At 42.8% G+C, this 23,620-nt stretch overlaps 2 protein-coding genes across 2 annotated transcripts in view; both read left to right on the top strand.

Moving 5' to 3' along the window:
- LOC129185026 (ubiquitin-conjugating enzyme E2 E2) overlaps nucleotides 1-9,164 on the top strand; it is a 31,768-nt gene extending 22,604 nt beyond the window's left edge. Inside the window, exons 4-6 of the mRNA XM_054781658.1 lie at nucleotides 5,842-5,974; nucleotides 8,054-8,201; nucleotides 8,282-9,164. Of these exons, the coding sequence (XP_054637633.1) occupies nucleotides 5,842-5,974; nucleotides 8,054-8,201; nucleotides 8,282-8,379 (379 nt within the window). The 3' untranslated portion in view covers nucleotides 8,380-9,164. The remainder of the gene's footprint in view (nucleotides 1-5,841; nucleotides 5,975-8,053; nucleotides 8,202-8,281) is intronic.
- A 3,839-nt stretch (nucleotides 9,165-13,003) lies between these two features.
- LOC129184898 (ubiquitin-conjugating enzyme E2 E1) lies at nucleotides 13,004-22,430 on the top strand. The gene is made up of 6 exons (XM_054781378.1): nucleotides 13,004-13,160; nucleotides 14,762-14,946; nucleotides 16,016-16,066; nucleotides 17,917-18,049; nucleotides 22,063-22,210; nucleotides 22,290-22,430. Exons 2-6 carry the CDS (start codon nucleotides 14,792-14,794, stop codon nucleotides 22,385-22,387), a joined length of 585 nt encoding a protein of 194 aa, XP_054637353.1. The 5' UTR covers nucleotides 13,004-13,160; nucleotides 14,762-14,791; the 3' UTR covers nucleotides 22,388-22,430.
- Nucleotides 22,431-23,620: the final 1,190 nt, after the last annotated feature.

Below are 23,620 nucleotides of genomic sequence, written 5' to 3'. Positions count from 1 at the left end.
GGCAAATGGCTGCAATGACAGTGAAAAATTTCAAGGAGTCTGAATACTCTTACTTTGAACCTGTTTTTAAATGTTAATTTATCCTGACTGCTGTGAAACAAGCAGTGAACATTACCATCAACAGCCATGAGAAGGCTCTCTAGGCTTGTGACAACTACAGTATATGCTGCTCCCGTCCTCCTGAGATCGAGAGCTTGGTGAATTTGCTCACTGGCAACTTGCTTGTTATGTCTAGTCAGCCTCCCAGGTACAGTGTCTGCTGAATAACTGTTACGTTTTATATGTGTCTGCTACTGTGTAGTTCCAGATTAAATGTCTGTTCTTGGTCTTAAATTTTGTGAAATAAATTTCGACTATAGTCCAGTGCAGCTTAGGTTTTTTTCCCTTTTAATGACACATTTTTTGACTGATGCAACTTGTACTCCAGAGCGACTTATAGTCTGGAACATCCTCATTCTTTTTTGACTTCTTACTTCATTAAGCCCTCCTGACATGGAATAACACCCATATAGTCACCTTTACATTTGAATTACACAATATAGCAGATGGAATCAGAGAAAATCAGCCATTTTGAGACATAAATAAAATTCATGCTTGTGTGTCACAGTAAATGTGTTCCAAATGTGCGGAGGACAGGAAGTGATGTTGGGGGTTGTAGCGTAATACATTCACAATTTCAGTGTGTCTTCTTAATGGGTTATTTTTGTATTTTGCTTCATTAAGCCATTTTTATGCTTGAAAATGCTTAACTTGGGCAAAAAATATGCTAATTATGCTTTTTCAACCAAGAAACAGCATGATTTATGAATTAATATATGTTTGAAAACCATGGTAGAGTGAAGTCGCAAAATTGAAACCTGGATGTGGCTAGGGACCACTGCATACTGCATACTGTTCTGCTCCGGTCCTGCAGGTGCAGCTTCACCTGCTGGATTGGGATGGCCACTGCACCATTTCAACCTTCATGCAAGTGGACTGTAATGACTAGAGGTGCAACGATACACAAAATTGACGGTTCGGTTAGTTTTGATACATTTGTGTTACGGTTCAATATTTTTTTCATACAAAAATAAATTACCTTGCCTTTTTAAATTTGAATTTTATTGAAATTGCCAACATTTTTCACATTTTTCAACATTTTCAGCATGGTATGAATGTGTTGCTCTGTGCTTAACAATGCAACCGAAGCCAGAGTAGTTGATCACAGATACACAGAGCGGCATCGGAAGGTGATCAAATAAATATCAAACTGCGTATTGTTGGATACAGGGGTCACGGTTTGATATACTGTAGATACATGCATTGTTACACCCCGAGTAACAACACAAGCTAACATGAATTTTCCACCTTTGTTGCTCAAACTTTGATAGAAATTGCTCTGGTAGTTTTTACACAATCCTGCTAACATGAATTACGTGATCAAAACCTCCCGTCCCTACAGAGGTAATAATGCTTGTTATTGATTGACACTGTCTGAGAGGCAGTCATTAAAATGCATGTTTATTATTGCGGTCGTTTCCTTGCTTCATACTAAGTGGTTGGTTGGGAAGGTCAAAAGCGTGAAAACGTTGAAACCCTGATGAGGAACGCTGTAATACGATCACCTCTATCCTATTTTTATCTTCTCCCTCAGAGGAAAGAAAATCCAACATTTGCTTTGTGGAAGAAACAAAGCGAATCCCAGCCAGGAACATTTCTCTTGGACGCTATCCCCCAGAGACGAGGCAGCCGTAATGAGCTAATTAAGAAAGGCTTAGGAGCAGACCAGTGTGAAGAGGTGGCAAAGTAGATTAAGCACACATTTGCATGTGTTGACACCAGAAGAGGACGGAAGCAATTTTCTATTTGTGGAGAATGATCTTATTGTCAAGAGCGGTTGGCTGCTCAGACGCTCTCAGGAAGCCTTTGCTTGACCGTCCAAATAAAACGCGCAGGCTCCATGTGTCCCGAAGGTCACTCTCGTGCACACGCTTTGTACACAAAACTGCCAGAAGGGACGAGATAATACTACACACAAGATTGGGTCTACGACAGGGATGTCCACAGTGCGGCCCGGGGGCCATTTGCGGCCCACGTCTGTGATTTTATCAGCCCGCACGGTCTAAAAATGTAAATTAACAAGGAATCTTTAAAACAAAAAAAAAAACAGCAGCACAAATGGGGAAAATCAATGAAAAGTCCAAATATTAAGAGAAGAGTTGTAATCTAGCAAGTAAAAAAAGCCATCGTTTCACAAGAATAAAGTCATAGTAGGAGGGAAAATGTAATTTTATAGTAGCATGAAGCTGAAATATTAAAGAAAATGTTTTTGTTTTTTTTATTTAAGTCAAAAACAATGAATAAAGTTGTAATTTTTGGAAACTTGGGTTGGGGGAAATTTTATAACATGGGAATAGTTAAAAAAAAAAGAAGTCAAAATATTAGGAGAATAAAATATACAAGAAGAAAGGTGAAAAGTTGTACCAAAAAAAAATCAACACCGGAAATTTTACCAGAATAAAGTAAAAATATTAAGACAAAAAAATAGTTTTCTAATGAGAAAAACAGTTTAAATTTTATTAGAATAAACTTGTAAAATGATGAAAAATATCATTTTAGTAACAATGATGAAATAAAGAAAAAATACATTATTATTTTTAAAAGATATAAAGTTATAATTACGGGAAGAAAATTTACAAGAGCAAAGCTGAAATGGAATAGTTGGAAAATAATTTAAAAAAACAGCAGAAATGGAAAAAAACAGCTGTAATTTTAGGGGAATAAAGTCAAAATATTAAGAAAAAAAAGTCATCAAATGAAGAACAAAAGTTGCAATTTTACAAGAATAAACTGGTATTATTATGAAAAAAGTCATTTTTGAGTAACGTTTCACCTACTGTATATTACAAAGGTGAAATGCAGTTTCTTTTTGAGCTACAGACTTTACAAAGTATCAAAGTGGCCCCTGCATCCTTTCATCTTTCAGTTTACTGTATGCTCCTCACTGGAAAATGTCTGGACACCCCTGGTCTACGAGGACAACGCGTCATTTTGAACATTACTTCAAATATGACAATCTATTGCAATCTACTCGTTTCTACTACATTCTACTACACTCGTCTGCACTCTCTGTGTATGTTAGCCGTGCCGCCTCCACCCACCGAGACAAAGATGACTGTATGATTGAGGAAAAGGGCTCACACTGTTCACGCTGTTGTTCTATGGAACAAACCCGCCAAGGTGCTGAAACCAGTGCACAGAGTGAATCCTCTTCCTGCCCGTTTGGAGGCGAGAGACGAGGAAAACAGACACGCCCGCACATGGCATGGTTCATTTACATTTATTGTGTGATTAATGAATGTACAGTAGTACCTCGCATAACATAAACCTCCTTTTACATAAACTCCACTTAACATAAAGAATTTATGTAAAGTTTTTGCTTCGTATTATATAAGAAATTCCATATAACAAAGCGTCAAGTCAGTGCAAGTCTTTTTTTTTTTTCAATCAACTTTATTAATGCCTCAAGTCGGTGCAAGTTCAGACTAACACTTGGTGACGCCTTCTGACGCGTCACGCTCTCATTGGCTGATTTTCGGGGTACCGCCTCCGCTCTCAACTCATTGGCTGATTATCGGGGCACCGCCTACGCTCTCATCTCATTGGCTGAGTTATACAGCACGTACGTGAGTTTGTGTGAGAGACAGGCTTGTCCCTTCAAACTCCTTCCTCTTCGTATTCCCCTGAAACTAACTTAAACAATTAAGTTAAGTTAAATTAAAATTTTGCACACAGCATTATCGTGTAGTGCGTGTGCGTTTGTCTGTGAGACCAGCTGACTCTTAGACTCTTTGAGTCGCGTTTCGACTCAGGCTAGTCCTCCTCCTCCTCCTCCTCCTCCTTCTTCTGCCTCCACTTGCGCTCCTGATCAAGACATCTCGTGAACAGTAAGATTGTTTTTGTTTTTCAGTTTTATTCCTTTACAGTAATCTTATTTATTACCTTATTTTATATTGGAATGTTACTCTACTATGTTTATGGTAACGTTTTCTTATATTTTCCCACCATATTTGGTGGACTTTGAATATTTTGAAGGGCCAAAGGTGTGAGTTTGGGAAGATCTTGGAATGGATTAGGCTATTTACATGTATTGTACGCTTTGTATAACATAAAAACCCTATAACGTAAAGGTTCTCGGAACGGATTATTTACATTGTAGGGGCGTCTACTGTATTTATTATTGTCTCATTATTCATTCACTCCTCAGTCACACACTGGTGGTGGTAATCTACATCTGTATCCACAGCTGCCCTAGGGTAGTCTGACGGAAACGTGGCTGCCAATTTGCGCCCACGGCCTCCCTGACCAGCACCAAACATTCATTTGCATTCATACACCAGTGTGAGCAGCACTGGAGGCAAGGTGGGTGAAGGTTCTCGCCCAGGGACATAACGACATTGACTGGGTGGAGGGAGCGAGGGTCGAACCTTCCAGTTTCTGGATGACCTGCTCTCCCTCCTGCCGCCCAACTGTTAAATGCGTAATCTTGCAGAAATTGACATAATGTGAATGAAATGCTGTTGTCGTGAGAAGGAACGTATGTGTGGGGGAAGTATTTCCCCGGCGGACCACTCAATTGTGGCAGAATTTCATCACAAACACTAACCCGCCCCCTCCTGAACTAAATATGTTGAAACTACAACCTGAAACACCGGCAAAAAACTTTGGACTAAAAGGTACATTTAAAAAAGAAAACAACAACATTGTGCTTGGAATTTCCTCATTTCATGTGATCATCATGAGAATATTACGTATTTGGTAAATATCAAGTTATCAAATAATGGTCTTGTCAACGTAAACATAATGAAAAGTAATAAAGAGCCAATATACATCTCCTCAGCGCTGTGTTGCTCTTTTCTTTGGACAGTTGATCCTAAAACAAGACAGTTCTTCATTGCATATGTCAAGTACTGTATATGTCATCAATACCAATATTTGTAGGCTATACGAGGAGGACGGCTGCCTCTTTGCATACCTTTTTTAAATGAAAGCTTTTGCAAAACGTGGCATCAATGACATACAAATCTTAAATACATGCTCACTGAAAATGAAAAGGTGCGCCTTCATATCCCACCACTTTTGTTTTTAGTTCTTGCTGGTGTGCCAAGTTCCACACACGCCGATGACACTCAATCATGCCACTGCTGTGCCCTCCAAATATGATACTTTTCTCAGTATTTCCACATCCAGTTCAATGAAATGTTGCTTCTTCATCCTTGTCGTCTGCTCACCAGCCGTGATTCACAATGACAGCGTTCAGCGTTATAATTACAATGTAATTAAGGCTCTTTAAATATGGACGCCGCATTGAGGAGTCACTTTGCATTGACCTTCTATGGCAGGGGTGTCAAACTCCTGAGCCGAGACACTGCGGGTTTTCTTTGCAAGTGGTCACTAAAGCAGGTGACTTTAATGATCAACACCTCCTTTTATTTGAGGGAAGGTGTTCATCAATTCAGTCACCTGCTGGAGAAACTGCTTGGATTTAATTGTGTTTTCATGACATTTTTTATACAGCACCAGTTCACAACAGAAGTCAGTCTGGTTGTGTTGTAGATGTTGTTGGGAATCCCTGGTGTTCATGAATGCACCTTGGTGTGATTGGGATTGATGGATAAAAGGGGAGTGTGGTCACTGCTGCAAGCCTGTGAAATATGATGTTGGAACAGAAGGCTGCTTCTGGAGTCTCTGTCGCGATGCAACAGGACCGTTCACGTAGAATTATCAATTCTCTTGTCTGTGTATTCTTTGTACAGCGGTGTTTCCCATTAAGCATATTATTGTCTTGTTTGGACGTTCCAGCGCGGGTCCCAAAGGAGACAACATCTATGAGTGGAGGTCCACCATCTTGGGACCCCCAGGCTCTGTGTACGAGGGTGGAGTCTTCTTCCTGGACATCGCCTTCACACCCGACTACCCCTTCAAACCACCCAAGGTAGGCCAGCGCACTGTAGGCATGACAGTGATTCCCATACATTCATTTATTTGTGGCGCCACGCCACGAATTAGCATTGGACTATTCATTGGACATTCAAATGATTCACAAAAGCTATTTTTGTATTTCCACTGAAGAAACAGGGGTGTCACAAAACAAAATGATACACGAGATTGGGCCTACGAGACGACACGAGATTTTAACATTACTTTTACAAAAAGCACAACGGAAAAAAAGACAATATATGGCAATCTACTAATCTAATTTCTACTACGTTTCACTCGTCTGCACTCTGTGTGTATGCTAGCAGCCCCGCCTCAACCCACCAAGACAGGGTTCACTCCGTTCATGCCGTTGTCCAATGAAACCAATGCACAAATGGAATCTCTTCTTCCTGCCTGTTTTGAGGCGGGAGATGAGGCAAACAGACATGCATGCACATGGCAGTATATTACATTTTCATGCATTGTGCGATTAATTCATTTATGATTTTTGTCCGGAACAAGAAAACTTCAAGTTTTAATCTTGCGAGATCTTGTGACACCCCTAGTCCCAACCTATGTGACAATACGGTACGGTTTGCTTGTGCAGGGTGGAGCCCGACACTCTGCCATCCATCGATTGGTCCACAGAGAATCTCACATCCAGCTAATCAATTATGCTAATTCCGTTGATCATGTGGAACTGATTGTTGGTCGTTTGTCAAAATGGAGTCCACAATTTGGCTGCAACCAGCAGAGGCGCTGTTGATTCATTCTGAACTAGTTTACCATCTAAAGAAGAAGAACATGACCAGTTACTTGCGTGCGGTGGAAGAATACACAGGAAGGTCAACGTCGCCCCCACTCTCCCACGCCAACCAGCTGCCCGTCATCATGTCTCCCACACACAAGGCAGACTCCTCCTGGTTGTGGTGCGCCAAAGAAAAGGAAAGCCACAGCCATGGAAGTGAAACCAGACATCACAAAAATGCTCAAAGCGAAAAAAACGCTGCTCAACACTGACCGCCGCGACCACCATGAAGGATAAAGATGGTATCCTTGAACATATGAAAGGATCTGCTCCTATGAAATCGACAGCGATAACTGGCTTTGTTGCAGGAACAGATCGTGACCTCCTGCAACGTGTTTTGAAAAAAACTATTGAATTACTTGATAGTCATGGAAAGGTAGTCTAGTTCCGGGTCGGTACCAGATTTTCTTTTTACTGCACTGCACCCGATCACCCCGCTGACGCTTGCCTCCCTCTCCCTCCTTTGTGCTGCGCTGGGCTCGCCTGTTTGACAGCACGCTCAAACAAATCCACATGCCCGGCCCACATTGCTCTAGCCAGAGGGGCTCGAGTGTGTTTCCGCCTCCCCCCAAAACCTCCCCCACCCCGCTCACCCCTCTGCCTCGCTGTGATCTGCAGCCAAAGCCCACTTTCTCACACATTTGCCTCCTCTTCGGCCCACAGCTGCTCAACACTCCCTCGCTTATGGAAATCTCATGTGACGCTCAACACATCGGGTCGCAGGGTCCGTTTCACATGCCTCCTACCTCCAGACCACGTCCAAGATGGTGGAGGGGAAGGTTATTTATAACATCATGTCTCGTGGGAGGCTTTTTTCAGAATGCTAAGGCCCATTAGTGGGGGAGGTGGGGTTGGCTCAGGAGGACCAGATGTTGGGGAGCCGGTGAGGCAAACAGTGGTTTCTGTGTTGGATCCACTCAGGTTGGGGATGTTTTTAACACGTGATGGTGGGTGGTGGTAAACCAGGGGGTGGCTCTCATTGGCTGTGACCAGTACAACAAGTCCACAAAATCATTTCCACTTTGGTGCGGGACAATGAGACGGACATCCCGAGTTGTTTCCCGTTTGCCGTCACACCTCGCTGCCCCTGCTGGCCATCCTCGTTTAGTTGACTAAAACGCTGCAGTAAAAAAATCCATGTTAAATGGTGCCTCAAAAGAGCTGTCAAGCGCACACACACACCCTGTCCGTCCCCCTCGTCCTTCAGGTGCTCGCCTTGTTGGGACTCTTAAAGGATATTTACAGCCGAGGGAAGTGTGCTTTGCTAACGTGAGGGGTCGTTTGCAGGTGACTTTCCGCACGAGGATCTATCACTGCAACATCAACAGCCAGGGCGTCATCTGTCTGGACATTCTGAAGGACAACTGGAGCCCCGCCCTCACCATCTCCAAGGTGCTGCTATCCATCTGCTCCCTGCTCACAGACTGCAACCCAGGTGAGGCTCTCTCGGGAAGCGGAGTGAAGACGCGGTCATTCGGCTTAGCGCTAATCAGCCGTTGTCTCCCCCCCTTGCAGCCGACCCCCTGGTGGGAAGCATCGCCACACAGTACCTGACCAACAGAACAGAGCATGACAGGATAGCCAAGCAGTGGACCAAGAGATACGCCACATAGACCACGCCCTCTTTGCCACGAGCCACGCCCCCTTTACATCCCTTCCTCCCCCAATGTACCACTCTCTACCTCTTTCTCGCCCTTCGTCTGTCAAAGCACACTCACTAAGTGCATCAGAGTACCTGAACCCCCCCGCTCCTTTTCTTCTTCCCGCTCTTCTCCCTCCTCCACATTTTATCCAACTTTTCTGTGTTCAAAAAAAAAAAAAGTTAAGAATAAACAACACAAAAAATGTCCTTTTTTGTTCCTTGTTGACTTGAAAGCTTCTTTTTTATACAAAGAGTAGATTGGGATTTTTATTTTCCAATATGTGAATGTTGGAAGTATTGTATTGGAAAAACACACACACACACACACACACTATGATAATGATGATAGCATTGTGTTCCTGCTCCACACACACACACACACACACACACACACACACACACACACTATGTATTCTCATTTTCTATGTGGCATCTGGAACAAACATGCAGACTTTCACGTTTCTCCTTTTTTTTTTGTTTCTGTTTGTCATTCGAGTACGTTACCTGCATGGAACAGGAAGGTTTGCGTCCATGGACCCTTTATGCTTTTGAACTTCCTCTCATTTTGTTTGTACTGTATGTATTTTTTCAACGGCTTTTGAGGCAGGCCGCAAGCAAAAAGTGGAGGTCTGCCTGTGAAAGAGGCAGGACTTGTATATTTACTGGCTACCCGCCACCTTTGCAAATTGCAGAGTGGTTTGTTGTGCACTTGTATTACTGAAACACCCAATAAAACACACTGTGGTTGGCTTGTGAGATGTCTGCTCTGTTGTCACTGTTGGACCGCAACACTGCGATAAGACTGCCTCACAACAACTCACGTCATCTTTTGTCAGGTAAGAAGAAAATATAGAAACATTTCAACACAGCAATCCCTCGTTTAATTGGTTCCAGACACCCATGACTTCATAGTTAACAGAAAACACTTTTTTTTATTATTATTATTATTAGAGCCCCCTAGGCTTGAAATAACACCCCATAGTCACCTTCACACTCCTATTACCCAATGTAATGGACATAATAAGAGAAAATAAGACTTGTGGCTGTGTGTGTTGCCGTAAATGTGTTCCAGTGCTGGGGAGCTGTGTGGGGGGTGAACAGGAAGTGACAAGGGTTTCACAGTGAGTTTTAAGGAGACCTGTTATACTGATTTGTATTGAGTTGTTGACTCCTATAGAGCAGCTACACACAGCAATCTTTCTCCATCTACCAGACTCTGCGCCTCTTCCTGTGTGTTTCCCGCTTCCCGGTATGTAATTTACTCCACCTCCAACCCTCCTCCAGGTACGCCCTCCTCCTGCCGAGCCCACTCTGCTGTGATTGGTCACACTACCGAGCGCTCCTGAGGACTTCCGGACAGCCGCCGAACCCCACTTTCAAATTTTCGGTAGTGGAAATGGGGTCATTCAAAGGTTTTTTTGCGGGACTACCCATGTTTAAAATAAACTCCGGTAGACCCACTTATTGTGGTGGAAAAAGGCTATTAGCAGCTCCAGACATCGGTGAGCTTGTAATCCCCGTTTGCACACACAAGCTATCATGCTACACAGACAACCACTTTTGCATGATTACTTTGACAAAATTAACACAGTTAGGACACTGATAAACTGTTACTTACACCTTGCTCTTCTGACTCTTCAACACGGCCAAGTAATGCTGGAAAGGCGTCGGACTTCAGCATCAGTTTGGCGAATAGTCCGGCTTCGTATTGGCCCATGTTCACAAAACAGTCCTGTGTGAAGTGCCATTGACAGATGAGCATATTTTTCTCTTGCTGGCCGGGAATCAGCAACTCCAACCACTTCTGCCTGATGCTCACCTCTTCAGGCACACCCCAACAATCATTTCCTGGGAGCCATTGCTCAACGTAACACAGTGAACTCTTCAAAAACAGAGCAGGGGGAGGGCAGTCCACTAGCGCGTACCTGGGCATGCCCATTTAAGGAAGTCCGGGTTGCGTTGACGTCAGTGGAACTAGGAGCAGCGTGCAGAGTCATGCAAAACTGCTTTAAAAACTCACAAATGCGCAAACCTCATTATCTGACGCGTTGGCATTAACATTTATAGGTCCCCTTTTAGCTTGGCCTGGGTTACGGCCATGCCAGTAGCCCATGTTAGGGATTATTGTGCCTGTTGTGAGGTCATTAAAGCCTGTTGGTCCTCTGATCAAGTCTGGTGCTTGTGTCTCACCCAACATTACTGTAACATTACTGACACCTAGTGACCAGTGTAGAATACTACATCTTTGAATGCCTTATGTTTGTATATTACTTCATTTAGCCATTTTTATGCTTTATGCCTAATGTGGGCAAAAAAAAAGTACAATTTGCTGAAATGTGCATTTTTTTTACTAATAACAGGCTGTATTCAACCACAAAACAGCATGATTTATTAATATACTTTTTGAAAAACCGTGAGTGAATCCGTGAAATTCGAAGCACGTGGCGTGGGATTACTGTATGAAATCATTTCATGAAATATCTTGCATGTTTTGGTTTTTCTCTATATCAGAAGGAAATATAGTAGGAGGTAGAAAAGACAATCTGAAATTCTGAGATATAAACTACACATGTGCCGCCCTTTTCACTGCAGCCGTCATCACATAGCACTCGGCACATGCGCAGTTTATATCTCAGCATTTGGACTTTTTATCTCATCATTTACACTTTATCATAATTTGGACTTTGTATCTCAGAATTATGACATACCATCGCGATTTTTTTTTGTGGCAGAAACGGGCTTCCACATTTTTACAAGTGTAAAAATAAGTTGGCAAGTCGTGGTGTTAGAAGGTCGCACATCTCCTTTTGGAACATTCTTGTCACAAGTGTTAAAAGAAGTGTAAACAAGTGAAAATTCCCTACAAATTTGGCAAAAATGTACATGAAAAATACTGCAAATTAACACAGCAAGGATGACCTACACTCAACGCAACGCTTTTGCGCTCGTCTTTTACGAGCTGAACTTAAAAATGTAAAGCTTTTTCTATATCTTTATTTCCAGTGGCGCAGCCAGACATTTTTCATTGGGGTGGCCAAGGTGAGACCATTACTTGCATAGGGGTGGCAATAAGTTCATTCCAGAAATGTCTAGATGGCCAGTGTGGTGGCCACTGCCTATTTCTCTCAAATATTGTTAACAAATCTGTCAATAATACGCTTTGTTGCCTATGGTATAAATCGGGCTGTTTTTTTCTTTAAATAACTTCTTGTCATATCTACAATGCATTGCTTTTAGCCTTTTTATTGAATGAAAGATACCAAATTGGAAGCTGCATCTTTTGATGTTTCAATACATGGCCTCAGTGGGAAATGTTTGGACACCATTAGGGCTTAACTTGCTTGTTTTTATTTAAAGAGAGCTATTTGACATAAAACAGGTTGGGTTATGCTGTGGAGAGTAGCTATAAATGCTTTTCGTTTCTCATTGCTGCATTTACTTGAAAGAAAATATGCTCTAAAGAAAGCTTGCTCTCTGGTAAAAGCAAAAAAAATAAAATTCCTGGAGTCTCTTTTGCAGTCACTCGGTGTGGTAATATTTGATTTCTTCCCAAAAAGGTTCATGCAAAATTAACCATTCCTTCAACTCCACTCGAGTGTTCAGAGACCGAGCAGGCTTCAAAGTGCTGAATAAGACTTTTCCCACAGCCTTTTGTTCTCTTCTGCGGGCTTCTGTCGGTGACGTTCGCCGCCGCTAGATGTCCTCGTTGAGCACAAAAGTATTGGGTCAGTAATGACGTCATTGCACAGCATGAATTAAAAACATTGAAGATTGCTAGAAAACACTCCATGTTTGTGTGTTTCAGGACTACTTCAACAGCTTCCATACACTTATTGTGTACAATGCGGCAATAACAAGCAATAAATAGTCTTGAGTGTATATAATAATAATAATAATAATAATAAAAATTTGCTATTGAGAAACTCATTTTATTATATTCATTTAAAATGCATTTTGCAAGTAGCCAAACTTATTATGCCAAAAGGCAGCTAAATCAGTAGAGAGAATGTTAAAGCTAATAAGAAAAAAGCAATAGGCGCATCAGAAAAAAACAAATAAAATACGGACTGTCAATTTAATGAGCAATGTTTGTGCATTATAGCTGAGAATAGATTAATTGACCATAAGTCATTAACTCTGGATTTATTTATGCATTATACATGTTTGTCAGCTTTCACTCCTGCGTTTTTTCTTTTTTAGTGCTTAATTAAAGTATTATTTATTATATAGTGTGTAATTATTTATTCATTACACGCGTGTTTATTCTTTATTATTTATAAGGTGGTAACTGGTGAATGCACAGCATAGCAACCCCCAGCTGCCCCCTAGTGGCTGTGAGCAACATATATGATGACGTCAACAAAGATGATTGGACCTTTGCTGATTGGTTCGATGCCATGAGGTGTCTTTGATGTTGTGGTTAAAAAGTACAATATTTCCGTAAATGTTTGGACTGAATAACGTTATAAGATCACCTGTGGTGAATGGTTTTGTTACTCAATTGAATACCTGTCCATTGATTGAAATGAGAATGAATTTATGAAAATAGTGAAAGTAAACTAACCGACATTAACGTCATGATGTTTTAAAGCTCAGACGTGAAAAAAAAAAGATTGCGGCGTTCCCACAGCAGGAGCGACTCAGTCCAGCCCACTGCGGCCGAGGAGCGCTTACTTCCGGTCCGCAGCGGGCGACAGGCAGGCAGCAGCAGCCAACCGAGACTGTGGCGGAGGTCCAGACACAAAAGACTGGGTGAGTGGAACGAGGGGACACCCTGACGCCGACATGTTGTCGTGTAGCTTTCTTCACGGGCGTCACGCTGTTGATGGTTACTGTTAAGACGTTATCTCGGTGTTTGTTTGGCCGCCATCATTAAAGACAAAACATATTAGACGACTAGAAAAGCGGCTACGACTATGTGCTGGCGCGGCCTCGTTTGTTCCTGGGACGCTGGAAATGTCTCTCTGTCGCCACCGGGGACACGGCTGTTTCAGCTTTTGTCGTCACATCAGTTTGGCAAAGCTGAATTGTGCTAAAAATGTACCATACCTGAGATTTGAAAGGTTCGTCGCAGCCAGAATTCATCCACGCCGTTTCAGGAAGTAGCCATGGAACCCCCCCATCGTTGGGCCTGAATTAGTGTAGAGGGAGGCGAGGTGGGGGCGTCAGCTTTTTAAGGTGGTGGTTTGCTGTATTTGTACGATAAAGTCTTAATGCTCACACAGCTAAGACACTTGTATATGAATATAGCACCACTTTGTGTTGTAGAAAAGTGCTGGCGTGAGAGAGAGAGAGAGAGAGCGCTGTTAGCATGCCGGCTAACGGACGTGCTAGCTAGCTCGGCTTGCTAACATGCCATCAATCACCGTCCAAACGTATTAATATTATTTACCCAATTTATTATCAAATTATCTCAACCACAATCAATACCATCTGCGTTTTAATCCGGAACAAGTGAACTTCTTCATTAAATAGCAACACCGGCAGTGATGTTATGACGTTTAAAGAGCTGCGTGATGATAACAATGCTAACAAAAAACATCAATTACGAGGGATTTTACAGTAGGTTATTCAAAGTAATCTACAAATATGGCACAATATTGAAATTGAACGATATTTTGTTAAATACCACAAGATGCTTGTAAATGTGTTTGCTTTTGTTTTGCAGCTATATCTCCCATAGGAAGTAATGTAAGTGAAAGTATTCCGATCCAGGGTCAAGCTGTGGCTGTCTCATGGAACCTTTATTAACCGTACAGGCATATTTAAACTGTCATACAAGTGTAAGAGCAAATGAAGCAGCGTTAATGGTATAAAAGAGTTTATGTGCCGAGAAGTGAGGGCGCGCATGACGACGCTGGAGTATTTCTTTGAATGAGAGTCTGCTTGCTTCACAAATCGAATCAAAACATATTCATAAAATGCTTTTTGTAAATATAAAATGCAGCCCAAAGTGCTTTGCAGAGTTAAAAACAATGCCCCGACAGCAATGGCAGGACCCACTGCTCGTTGAGAGGAGCCATATTCGCATTCGTGTTAGTCTCCAAAAGTGTCCAAGACCAGAACAAGTCTGTGTTTATGAGCGAACAGGTAGCGGCAAATCTATTTGTGTACCTATCATGAGTAACTTTGGGCACCCCTGCTGTAACTGATTTTTAACGCAGTGAAACATTGCTAACAGAAGGCTCGTTTCCTGCTGCTGTGATGATGTCACTCAAGCATCTCGCGTCAGGATGCATTTGACGACGTGGAAGGTTGGAGTCGACAGCGTCGTCTACAACTAGAGGGCAGACTGCTGTCGTGTGCACTCGTTCAGTTGAGTGTTTAAATGCCGTGCCCGCTTGCCGCCTCAGGTCCTGGTTCTTCTCCAACTCCAAAGCGGTATGTCGGATGAGGATTCCCGTGCCAGCACCAGCTCTTCCTCGTCACCACCTTCGTCCAGCCAGACCAGACAGAGGGACACGTCTTGCAAGAAGAAGCGCGAGAGCAAAGCCAGCATGAGCAAGACCTCCAAGCTGCTTTCCACCAGCGCCAAAAGGTAAAGGGAAACACAATCCCGGCGCTTCAGGCCGTGATGTGATGTAGCTTCTTTTTATTCCATTTGGTTTAGCTAGCAGCATGCTGCTGATGTCATCTTGTTGGTTTAAACTGTCAGTCTGTTTGTACATCAAGCAAAGTGATGTCTGTTGTAGTCAGTGCGTGTCTTCCTGTGGTGTTTATCAGTAGTTTTTGCACAGTATGTGTTAAAAAAATAAATGCCAGTCACCATTTTTATGCTTAGAATTGAGATAGCAATTCTCGGGGACGATTTTTTTTTTCCACACACACACACCACTATCAGGGCTATGTTCTTTCCTTTTATTTAAAGAAATTACACATTATTATTTGAGTCTGCTTTTTTTTCTTTTTTTTTTTTTTTTAAAACAGTTGCCGGGGGACTTTTTCTTGACAGAAATTAATCCAAAGCCTGAAAATAATATATCACGTCAAAAACTCTCCCCGCTCATTCCGCAACACATTAATGAATGTGAGAAAGACATGTCAATTCATGCAATCGCTGCTCCTGTAAGCTGATGAATGATAGCCAGCGAGCCTTGCCGGGGACGTCAGCCATCAGGAGGTAGGACCACGCCAGTGGAGCCAACTCGCCCTGACCAGCGAGGCTCACTAGGGGGCACGTAGAGTGAGGAGGAAGTGTGAGCCGCCATGCTAACACATGCTAGCAGCTCCTTAAGCAAACATAAATATGAAGTTTCTCTCAGACAATCAATGAGCTTTTTTATCTCCGTTGTAGTCGATGCTTTTTAGTGTGCTTGAGTCATGGGAAGCTGCAAAATTCCTGATTTGGGTCTTGAGCTGCAAATGTTTGTGGACCCCTCCATGAGAGCTACTTAGCTATATGTCAGAATATGTGTTGTAAATTTTAGAGAACCTATTTTGGTGGCTTACTGTTCTAACATGACTGTTGCTTTTGTTTTGAAGACAGTCTTTCCCCTAATGCTGTAAGTGTCAGGTACACAAATATTTCTCAAGTGGGCGGTGGACCATGCTGATAACGTGTGTGTGTGTCTGTGTTGTCATGTTTGGTTTTTTTTGTGTGTGTGTAGGATTCAGAAAGAGCTGGCTGACATCACACTGGACCCTCCGCCAAACTGCAGGTGAGCTTCACTGACCTCCGTGATGGCCGACAACATTGAGACTGATGCTGCGTCTCAGTTGGTGCATTGTGTACTTATGCTGAATGAACTCTTTTGAGTGCACAAGTGAGCTCTCGCAGAGACATCCAGCAAACTGCAATGCACTGTCAGTGCCAGCGTGTTGCGTACAAAACACTCGAAAGTGGTGGGTGTGCAGTGATGGACACTTACCACATTCAATAGTTGCCATCTTGGCTGCGTAGCGGAAGGGGACGGACGACCAAACTTAAAAGGAGAGAAGAAAAAGCGGATACATTTTTGAAATTGTCATTATCAGTGTGTGCAGCAATAGCAACTGTCAAAATATACCCAGTATCCTTATTGAAGTTGTACCGACGCAAGTATAGTGGAGCCCTGGTTAGCACCATAATTCCTTCCAGAAGGGCTGACAGTAACTGAAATGGGCGCGAACACATTTTTATAGTTTTACAATTATAGTTTGACACGCAAAAAACAATTGGAAATGCATATAAAACATATAAATGATGAATGAGAAGGAGAAACGAATATTTAAGGTTACTGTTACCATCACTGAAGATGTGATTGTGCCCAAAGACACGCCGTGGTAGCAAATCAACACCACTACTACAACTCATGACACACAGGAAGGTGGTGTCCATGTTGATCTCGCAGCCCCATCGTGTCTTTGGGCACAATCACGTTGTCAGTGACAGTAAAAGTAACCTCAAATGTTCATTTATCCCTTTCATTTGGCATTTATATGCATTCCGAATGGTTTTATGCATGTAAACATTTTTGAGTCAGCCGCTGATGACATTGATGCCGGCCGACTTAGCTGACTTCCAGTTCCCGTTTCCATGTAGTGGCAAGCTAATAGGATGCTAGCAAGGATGTTTTGTGATTTAAATAAATAAATAAATGCATTAAGAACACAGTTGCACTCAGGCAGTGTATTAAAAACACAAGACACGCGCCATTTTCCACCCTAACCGTGGTTCCACTATTTGATTTCAGATGCAGCAAAACTCTTGAATAAACGTCTGGTGACTTCCACTGCACATGAACTCTTCTAAACTCTCCTTCAAACTGTTGGGTTGCATTCCTTGTCTTCAGTCACGTGTGTGACTGTACGGATATTGTTTCATTTTGGTCACAACCTACAACCGGTGTTGGCCTTTCAAAGCCATTATTTGCGTCGTTTGACCCTCTCACCGTTTGCAACCAAATGACTGTTCATGCTTTGAGTTTTTTTCCACCAATGGGAAGGTGGTGTCATGTTTCATTGCCTGTTTACTTTTGCTTTGAACGTCGATGCCTTCCTGCTGTGAAAGTGCTTACAAATAAGAAATAGCCTAATTATGGTGAATATTGTGACCATTGAAAGACTTGTAGGCAGTTTCAAGTCTGCACTTTTGACGCCCGTTAAAAGGCAAAGTATGTGCAGCTGTGTTTCTATTGAACCGAAAACAAAATACTTACAAGCATTTTCTCTCTTTAAGCCGCATTGGTTCACATACGTTTGAGTCACTGTCTGTTTTTTTACCCCCCAAAATGTAAACAAATGAAGACTCGCAACCAAGGTTGTCCATAGTGGGTGATGGATGACCACTGCTGAGCATAAGAACACTCAATCATTTCCTCTATCGGCGCACCGACGTGCATCAGCATGTTTTGATGTCAGCATATAACCTTGCAATGAGAATGTAAATGCACTTCCTACAGATACTGTATCTATGGAAAAGGATTTGCAGTTGAAAAGCAAACCAGCATGTGTTTTGAGCGCGTGAAGTAAAAGTGTTACGTGGCCGCATCCTCTCAGCTCTTTGTGCTCTCATGTGTTGTACCCGCAGCGCCGGCCCCAAAGGAGACAACATCTATGAGTGGAGGTCCACCATCTTGGGGCCACCGGGCTCCGTGTACGAGGGAGGCGTCTTCTTCCTGGACATCGCCTTCACACCCGACTACCCCTTCAAACCCCCCAAGGTAGGTCACTATCACTCACACTTTATTTAGCGGCTTATTGACACGAAGTCCTAATGGGGTAGAATTGCACACGCTAAATGAGCACGTCTATTAAGTGTTTGAGGAAGGTTCCCTTTTAGCCATCAATGTTTTCTTTGTTTTCCTTCTTTACTCTTTCATGGTTTTTCTAGTGTGTGTGAATGAAATGACTCAGCTGTTTGATGTTCCTGCAGTAACATTCTTGACTCATTCGGATGCAGTCTTGTCATAATGTCGGTGCAAAGTCCCATTGGGATGCTTAAGCCTTACATGGCTGTGGAACACCTCTTTCCATGCTCACAGCGCTCATCTTTCTCTATTTGTTTTCAACATTTAACACTGCAGATGCAGAACGTACTGTATCCCTTGGCTTTTACACCAGTGTTTCCCATAGCTTCATTTATTTGGGCTGGCCCGCCACAAATGCTACCTGTTCATAAACACATTATAATTGGAGAATAAGAAGATGAAGCAGGAAGGATTCGTGTTGGCAACTTAGTGACTTTGTTGTCATATTTAGGGAGACCTCAGACCCCTCTAGAGTCTATTTTTCAAAAAAAGTGAATCTGTTCTTAGTGAACATTTACGGAGACTAACATGAAAGCATGTACTGCACTTCTCAACAAGCAACACCCCCCCCAATCTGAATACAGTTATAGTTATGTATATATATATATATTTTTTTTTTGCTCCCATTTTGCCTCCTGCAACATCCATAAAATTGTATGCACAAGCGTCATGGCCATTTAGGCAAATTAGACAATGACATCACCTCCCCTACCAACCCACCACCACAAATAGATCGCAGTCCTGTTGGAAACGCTGTACAGTAATTCCTCATTTATCGCCGTTAATTGGTTCCAGCCAACCGTGATAAGATAATTTCAGTAAAGTCGGATTCCTTATTAATAAATGGAATATTTTCATAGAGCATAGAAAACCTTTTTACGACCTTCTAAATGTTTTTTAACATTAGAGCCCTCCAGACATGAACTAACACTTTTACACTGCTATTACCCAATATAGTAGACATAACAACACACAATAAGCCATTTAAGAAATAAATCTCATGGTCATGTGTGCAGCTGTAAACGTGTCCAGACAGGAAGTGATGTCAGGGGCCAGAGTCAAGTGTAAGCTTGGTGTAAATTACCGCAGCAACACTGGCTCTTGTTGGGGATTATTGTGCCTGTTGTCAGATCATTCAAACCTGCAATAAAAGCCTGTTGTTCCACCGATCAAGACTGGCGCTCGTGTGTCTCACTCGACATTACAGTAACATTACTGACACCTAGTGACCGGTGTGGAATACTACATGACATTGCGTCATGGTCATTATTTCACACAGAAAATGGATCTATATTAGCTCATTCACACCAAAGACGTATTCATATGCTTTTTATAATCCCAACAACATATTTATACGACTTGGACATTTTTTTTGCGGGAGAGGCAAAAAGAGGTGATGATGAAACTCTCCGCTAACGCATTAACACTTTGGAGCACTTTTAAGCCGTTACAAACAGCCACAAAATGGGCGGGGGCGTCTTATAATGCGGGGCACCTTATGTGTGCACCAAATTCCAAAATCTGTAAATGTTCTTGTGTGACTTTGATGAGCGCTCCACTTGACTGACTGGGGGCATTTCCTGCCGACATGCTGCTTATATAGAGGAAAGGCGGACGTGACTGAGGACAGCATGCCGACATTAAAGGGCAAAAGGTACGCGTGAAAGAGGACGCTAAAGGCACGCCCCCAGTAGGTATATAGTGCCGGTATGTGCATTGTGCAAAACATCGGTTCCGGCGGATTGCAAGGAAAAGCTGGCCATCTTTTCCTCCTAGGGCAGTAAAAAAAAATTGCAGAAAAACACATCCAGCCCAACCACATCACCAACATGGACGAGGTGCCGCTCACTTTCGACATCCCGGTGAAGCACAGAGAACCAGCACGGTAGCGATACGCACAACGGGGCATGAGAAGTTGGCTTTCACTGCTGTGCTTGGTTGCCATGGTAATGGACAGAAACTACCACCTATGGTGATTTTTAAGAGAAGACGCTGCCTAATGAAAAGTTTCCAGCCGGAGTGACGTTGTTAAGGCCAATCAAAAGGGCTGGAAGAACGAGGAGGAATTGGCTGGGTGACGTGTACGGAAAGGGACCGGATGTTTTTCTCACGCGTCACCGTCCTTGTTGATCTGTGACTCCATGCGCGCTCATCTCACAGCCGCTGTGAGTGCAGCAAATGAAATTGCCATCATTATGGGAGGCTTGATGAAGGAACTCCAACCGCTGGACATCGGTGTAAACAGGGCGTTCAAAGTGAAGTGGCGAGCGGCGTGGGAGCGATGGATGACAGCTAGGGAACACAGCTTCACTAAGACTAGGAGGCAGCGCCATGCAAGTTACGCCACAATTTGTGAATGGATTGTGGATGCTTGGGCTAACGTGTCTGATGCACTGTTGTTCGAGCTTTCGCAAAAGCCAGCATCATTTCTGAGGCGCCGCACGGCAACAAGACTGACTGACAATGACGACAGGGAACCTGGCATGTTTGATGAAGAACTTGCCCCGCTGTTCATTTGGGATACAAAAGATGAGGACTTTGATGGATTTGTGGATGCGGATTGATAAAAATAACGTGAGTACACTGTTAAATACTTAAAGTACAACCCAACTCAGTTTTGCATGCATGCTAGCGTATGTTTTGCCTGCGCCCAATATTTGTACATATGTACTTTGATGTGATGCTACCACACTACAGAAAGACGTTGACGACAACCATAGAACAGGAAATGGAAGTTACTGTGATGTAGGACGGCTGCACACGCACCCGCCTGTCTTGGCTGCTCAGTACAACGCGGCAAAAGACTTCATCCCCCCACATCCCGTCCCGCTCACTCCGTTCATCATCCGCTGCCCTGCTCGCCACTCCTCGTTTCAAGATGACTCCTTTCAGCTGCTGGAACGCTCTTCCACTGCGCATCCGTCCGCTGGACCTCACCTGTTCCTCTTAACCTAGGATTTTTAGCATTGAGTGTCTGGCTGTTCTTCCTTTTTGTATTTTTATTTGTGTGCTTTATTGTCATTATTTTATTGCATGTAAGGTGGCCTTGGGTGTTATGAAAGGCACCAACAAATAAAATGTATTCTTATTAAAGAATCAATTATACCATGCACACGCGTGCACACACACGGTTTAGATCCAAAAGTGAAATTTGTAAATCAATTACTTTGATGTAAAACAACCCTTTTTGTGTTGCTTATGTTGGTATAGTTGTTTAGATATTTGAGCTGTTGCAAAATTTGTGTCAAAGTGAAAGTTATGCTTGAAAGGTATGTTTTCACAAAAAGCTGTTTTTCCTCCCTTTTTTTTTCGTCAGGAACTGATATTTTCCTGAAACTTACCTATATTCTACTGCTGGTTACTAAAGAACAGAAAAAGGTAGAAACAAACATATTTTTACCTGATGAAAGACGGGAGTGTAATGTTTCTTTTGGTAGGTTCCGTGTTTATAAAACCATACACCACAATATGCTGTGGGCCTTGAAAGATCAGTCCAAATGGTCTAAAATGGCAGCTACTGAAGGGGGTGTCTGTTAAAAAATGGCTGGGATTGAATGCGTTAACAAAAGATCAAACGTTTTTTTCCCCTCAAATAATGTAGCCTTGTGTGCTGCATTAGCGCCATTACCAAGATTAATTTATAGGTCATCTAATGATAATGAGGGAAAGCTCATTTATTTTGACGAACTCCCATTTCCAGGAGCACAAGCGTTTCTCTTTTGGTCCACTAGGGGGCGTCCAAGTATTTTCCAAAGCACACTGCATGCTGTTAACCTCAGCATGAATGAAATATCTTTTGTGTGTTGCTCGTTTATATCTTCATTAGTGTTGTTAGTACTTGTATAAATCGGACAATGAAGTATATTCGCGTACTCCACAAAGCCCAATGAATTGAATGGTGTGCTTTGCTACGGGGTCGTTGGCAGGTGACTTTCCGTACGAGGATCTATCACTGCAACATCAACAGCCAGGGCGTCATTTGTCTGGACATCCTGAAGGACAACTGGAGCCCCGCCCTCACCATCTCCAAGGTGCTGCTATCCATCTGCTCCCTGCTCACAGACTGCAACCCAGGTCAGACACACACACACACACACACACACACACTTGCTGTTGTCTGTGCAGACACTTTGAACCCGTTTTGTCCACACAGCCGACCCTCTGGTGGGAAGCATCGCCACCCAGTACACGACTAACAGAGCCGAACATGACCGAACAGCCAAACAGTGGACGAAGCGATACGCCACATAAACCTGCAGGGGGCGACGGCAGCGAGAGGAGGAGGAGGGAGGAGGTGGGGTGGGAGTTCCTGGTGGTTTGTGTTGGGGGGGTTGTTTCTATCTCAGATTTTTAGTACTTTATTGTCTGGTATATTTTTTGCTTCCTGATTAAGTTATCTGCGCAAATATGGAAATAAAAGAACACGATGGAAAGCCTTGCTTGCTTATTCTGCCATCCCAACATTTTCTATGCCGTTTATCCTCACGAGGGTCGTGGGAGGAAACCGGATTACCCGGAAAAAAAACCGACGCACGCACGGGGGGAACATGCAAACTCCACGCAAAAAGGATGCCAAACGGAGATTAGAAACCAGATTGCGTATTTTCATTACAGTAATTTCATGACCTGTTGGGGAGGGTTTCACCCAATTTGCGCCAAATAAGCAACAGAGAAAAAACACTAAAAGGAAGTGAAAGTCAACCCTCGATGAGCAGATCTCTCTTCAGCTATCGGTATGCAAATGAATTCAAGTGCGAATGTTCAGATGTTGCTTTTTTTCTAAAGGCGTTAAAATAATCTCAGCAACAGCAGCTGAGGTTAATGCTCCACTAATTTTGGGAACATACTGTATGCGCAAACACTTGGTCAGCTTGACACATGGAAATGCGCTGCAGTCAGCAGGGGTAAATGTTAATCATTCTCGTGCTATATTAAAAGTACACATGGCTATACTATGGATTGCTGCCTTTTACAATCACCTGACTTATTTCACTTCAGTACATTTGAACAATATCTTTATTATGCTTATAGCACCACTAAATAATGCAGGGGTGTCCGTTTGCGACCTGCATCTTGTGTTTTATTGACCTACGGCACATTGTAGCTGGGTTTTTAATTTGTAAAAAAAAAAATGTTAGAAATTGGTGTAAAAAGCTCTGGACACCCCATGGATTGATTGTCTTCATGCAGACCCCGGGGGACTTCCTTTGACTAAACGAATGGTGACGTTTTCAAGGAACTCTCAATAATTGTGACAACTCAAAACGTTTATTTAACACAAGAATATCCACATTTAGTTTCTTCACACACAAAACTCTTGCCCATAAACCGGCCAAAAACGTGTGGAACATGCCTTTTCAGACAAATCCACATAAAATAAAATAAATAAAATGCGTCTGGTTTCCACATCACACTTGTTGGACCAGAACTTGCTGAACTCATGTGATGACATCAGAAGCCAGGCTCTCAGCCCCGCCTTTTTAA

The sequence above is a fragment of the Dunckerocampus dactyliophorus genome, chromosome 7 (assembly GCF_027744805.1).
Source record: "Dunckerocampus dactyliophorus isolate RoL2022-P2 chromosome 7, RoL_Ddac_1.1, whole genome shotgun sequence".
Classification (NCBI taxonomy): Eukaryota; Metazoa; Chordata; class Actinopteri; order Syngnathiformes; family Syngnathidae; genus Dunckerocampus; species Dunckerocampus dactyliophorus.
This window is presented reverse-complemented; position numbering and strand designations above follow the sequence as displayed.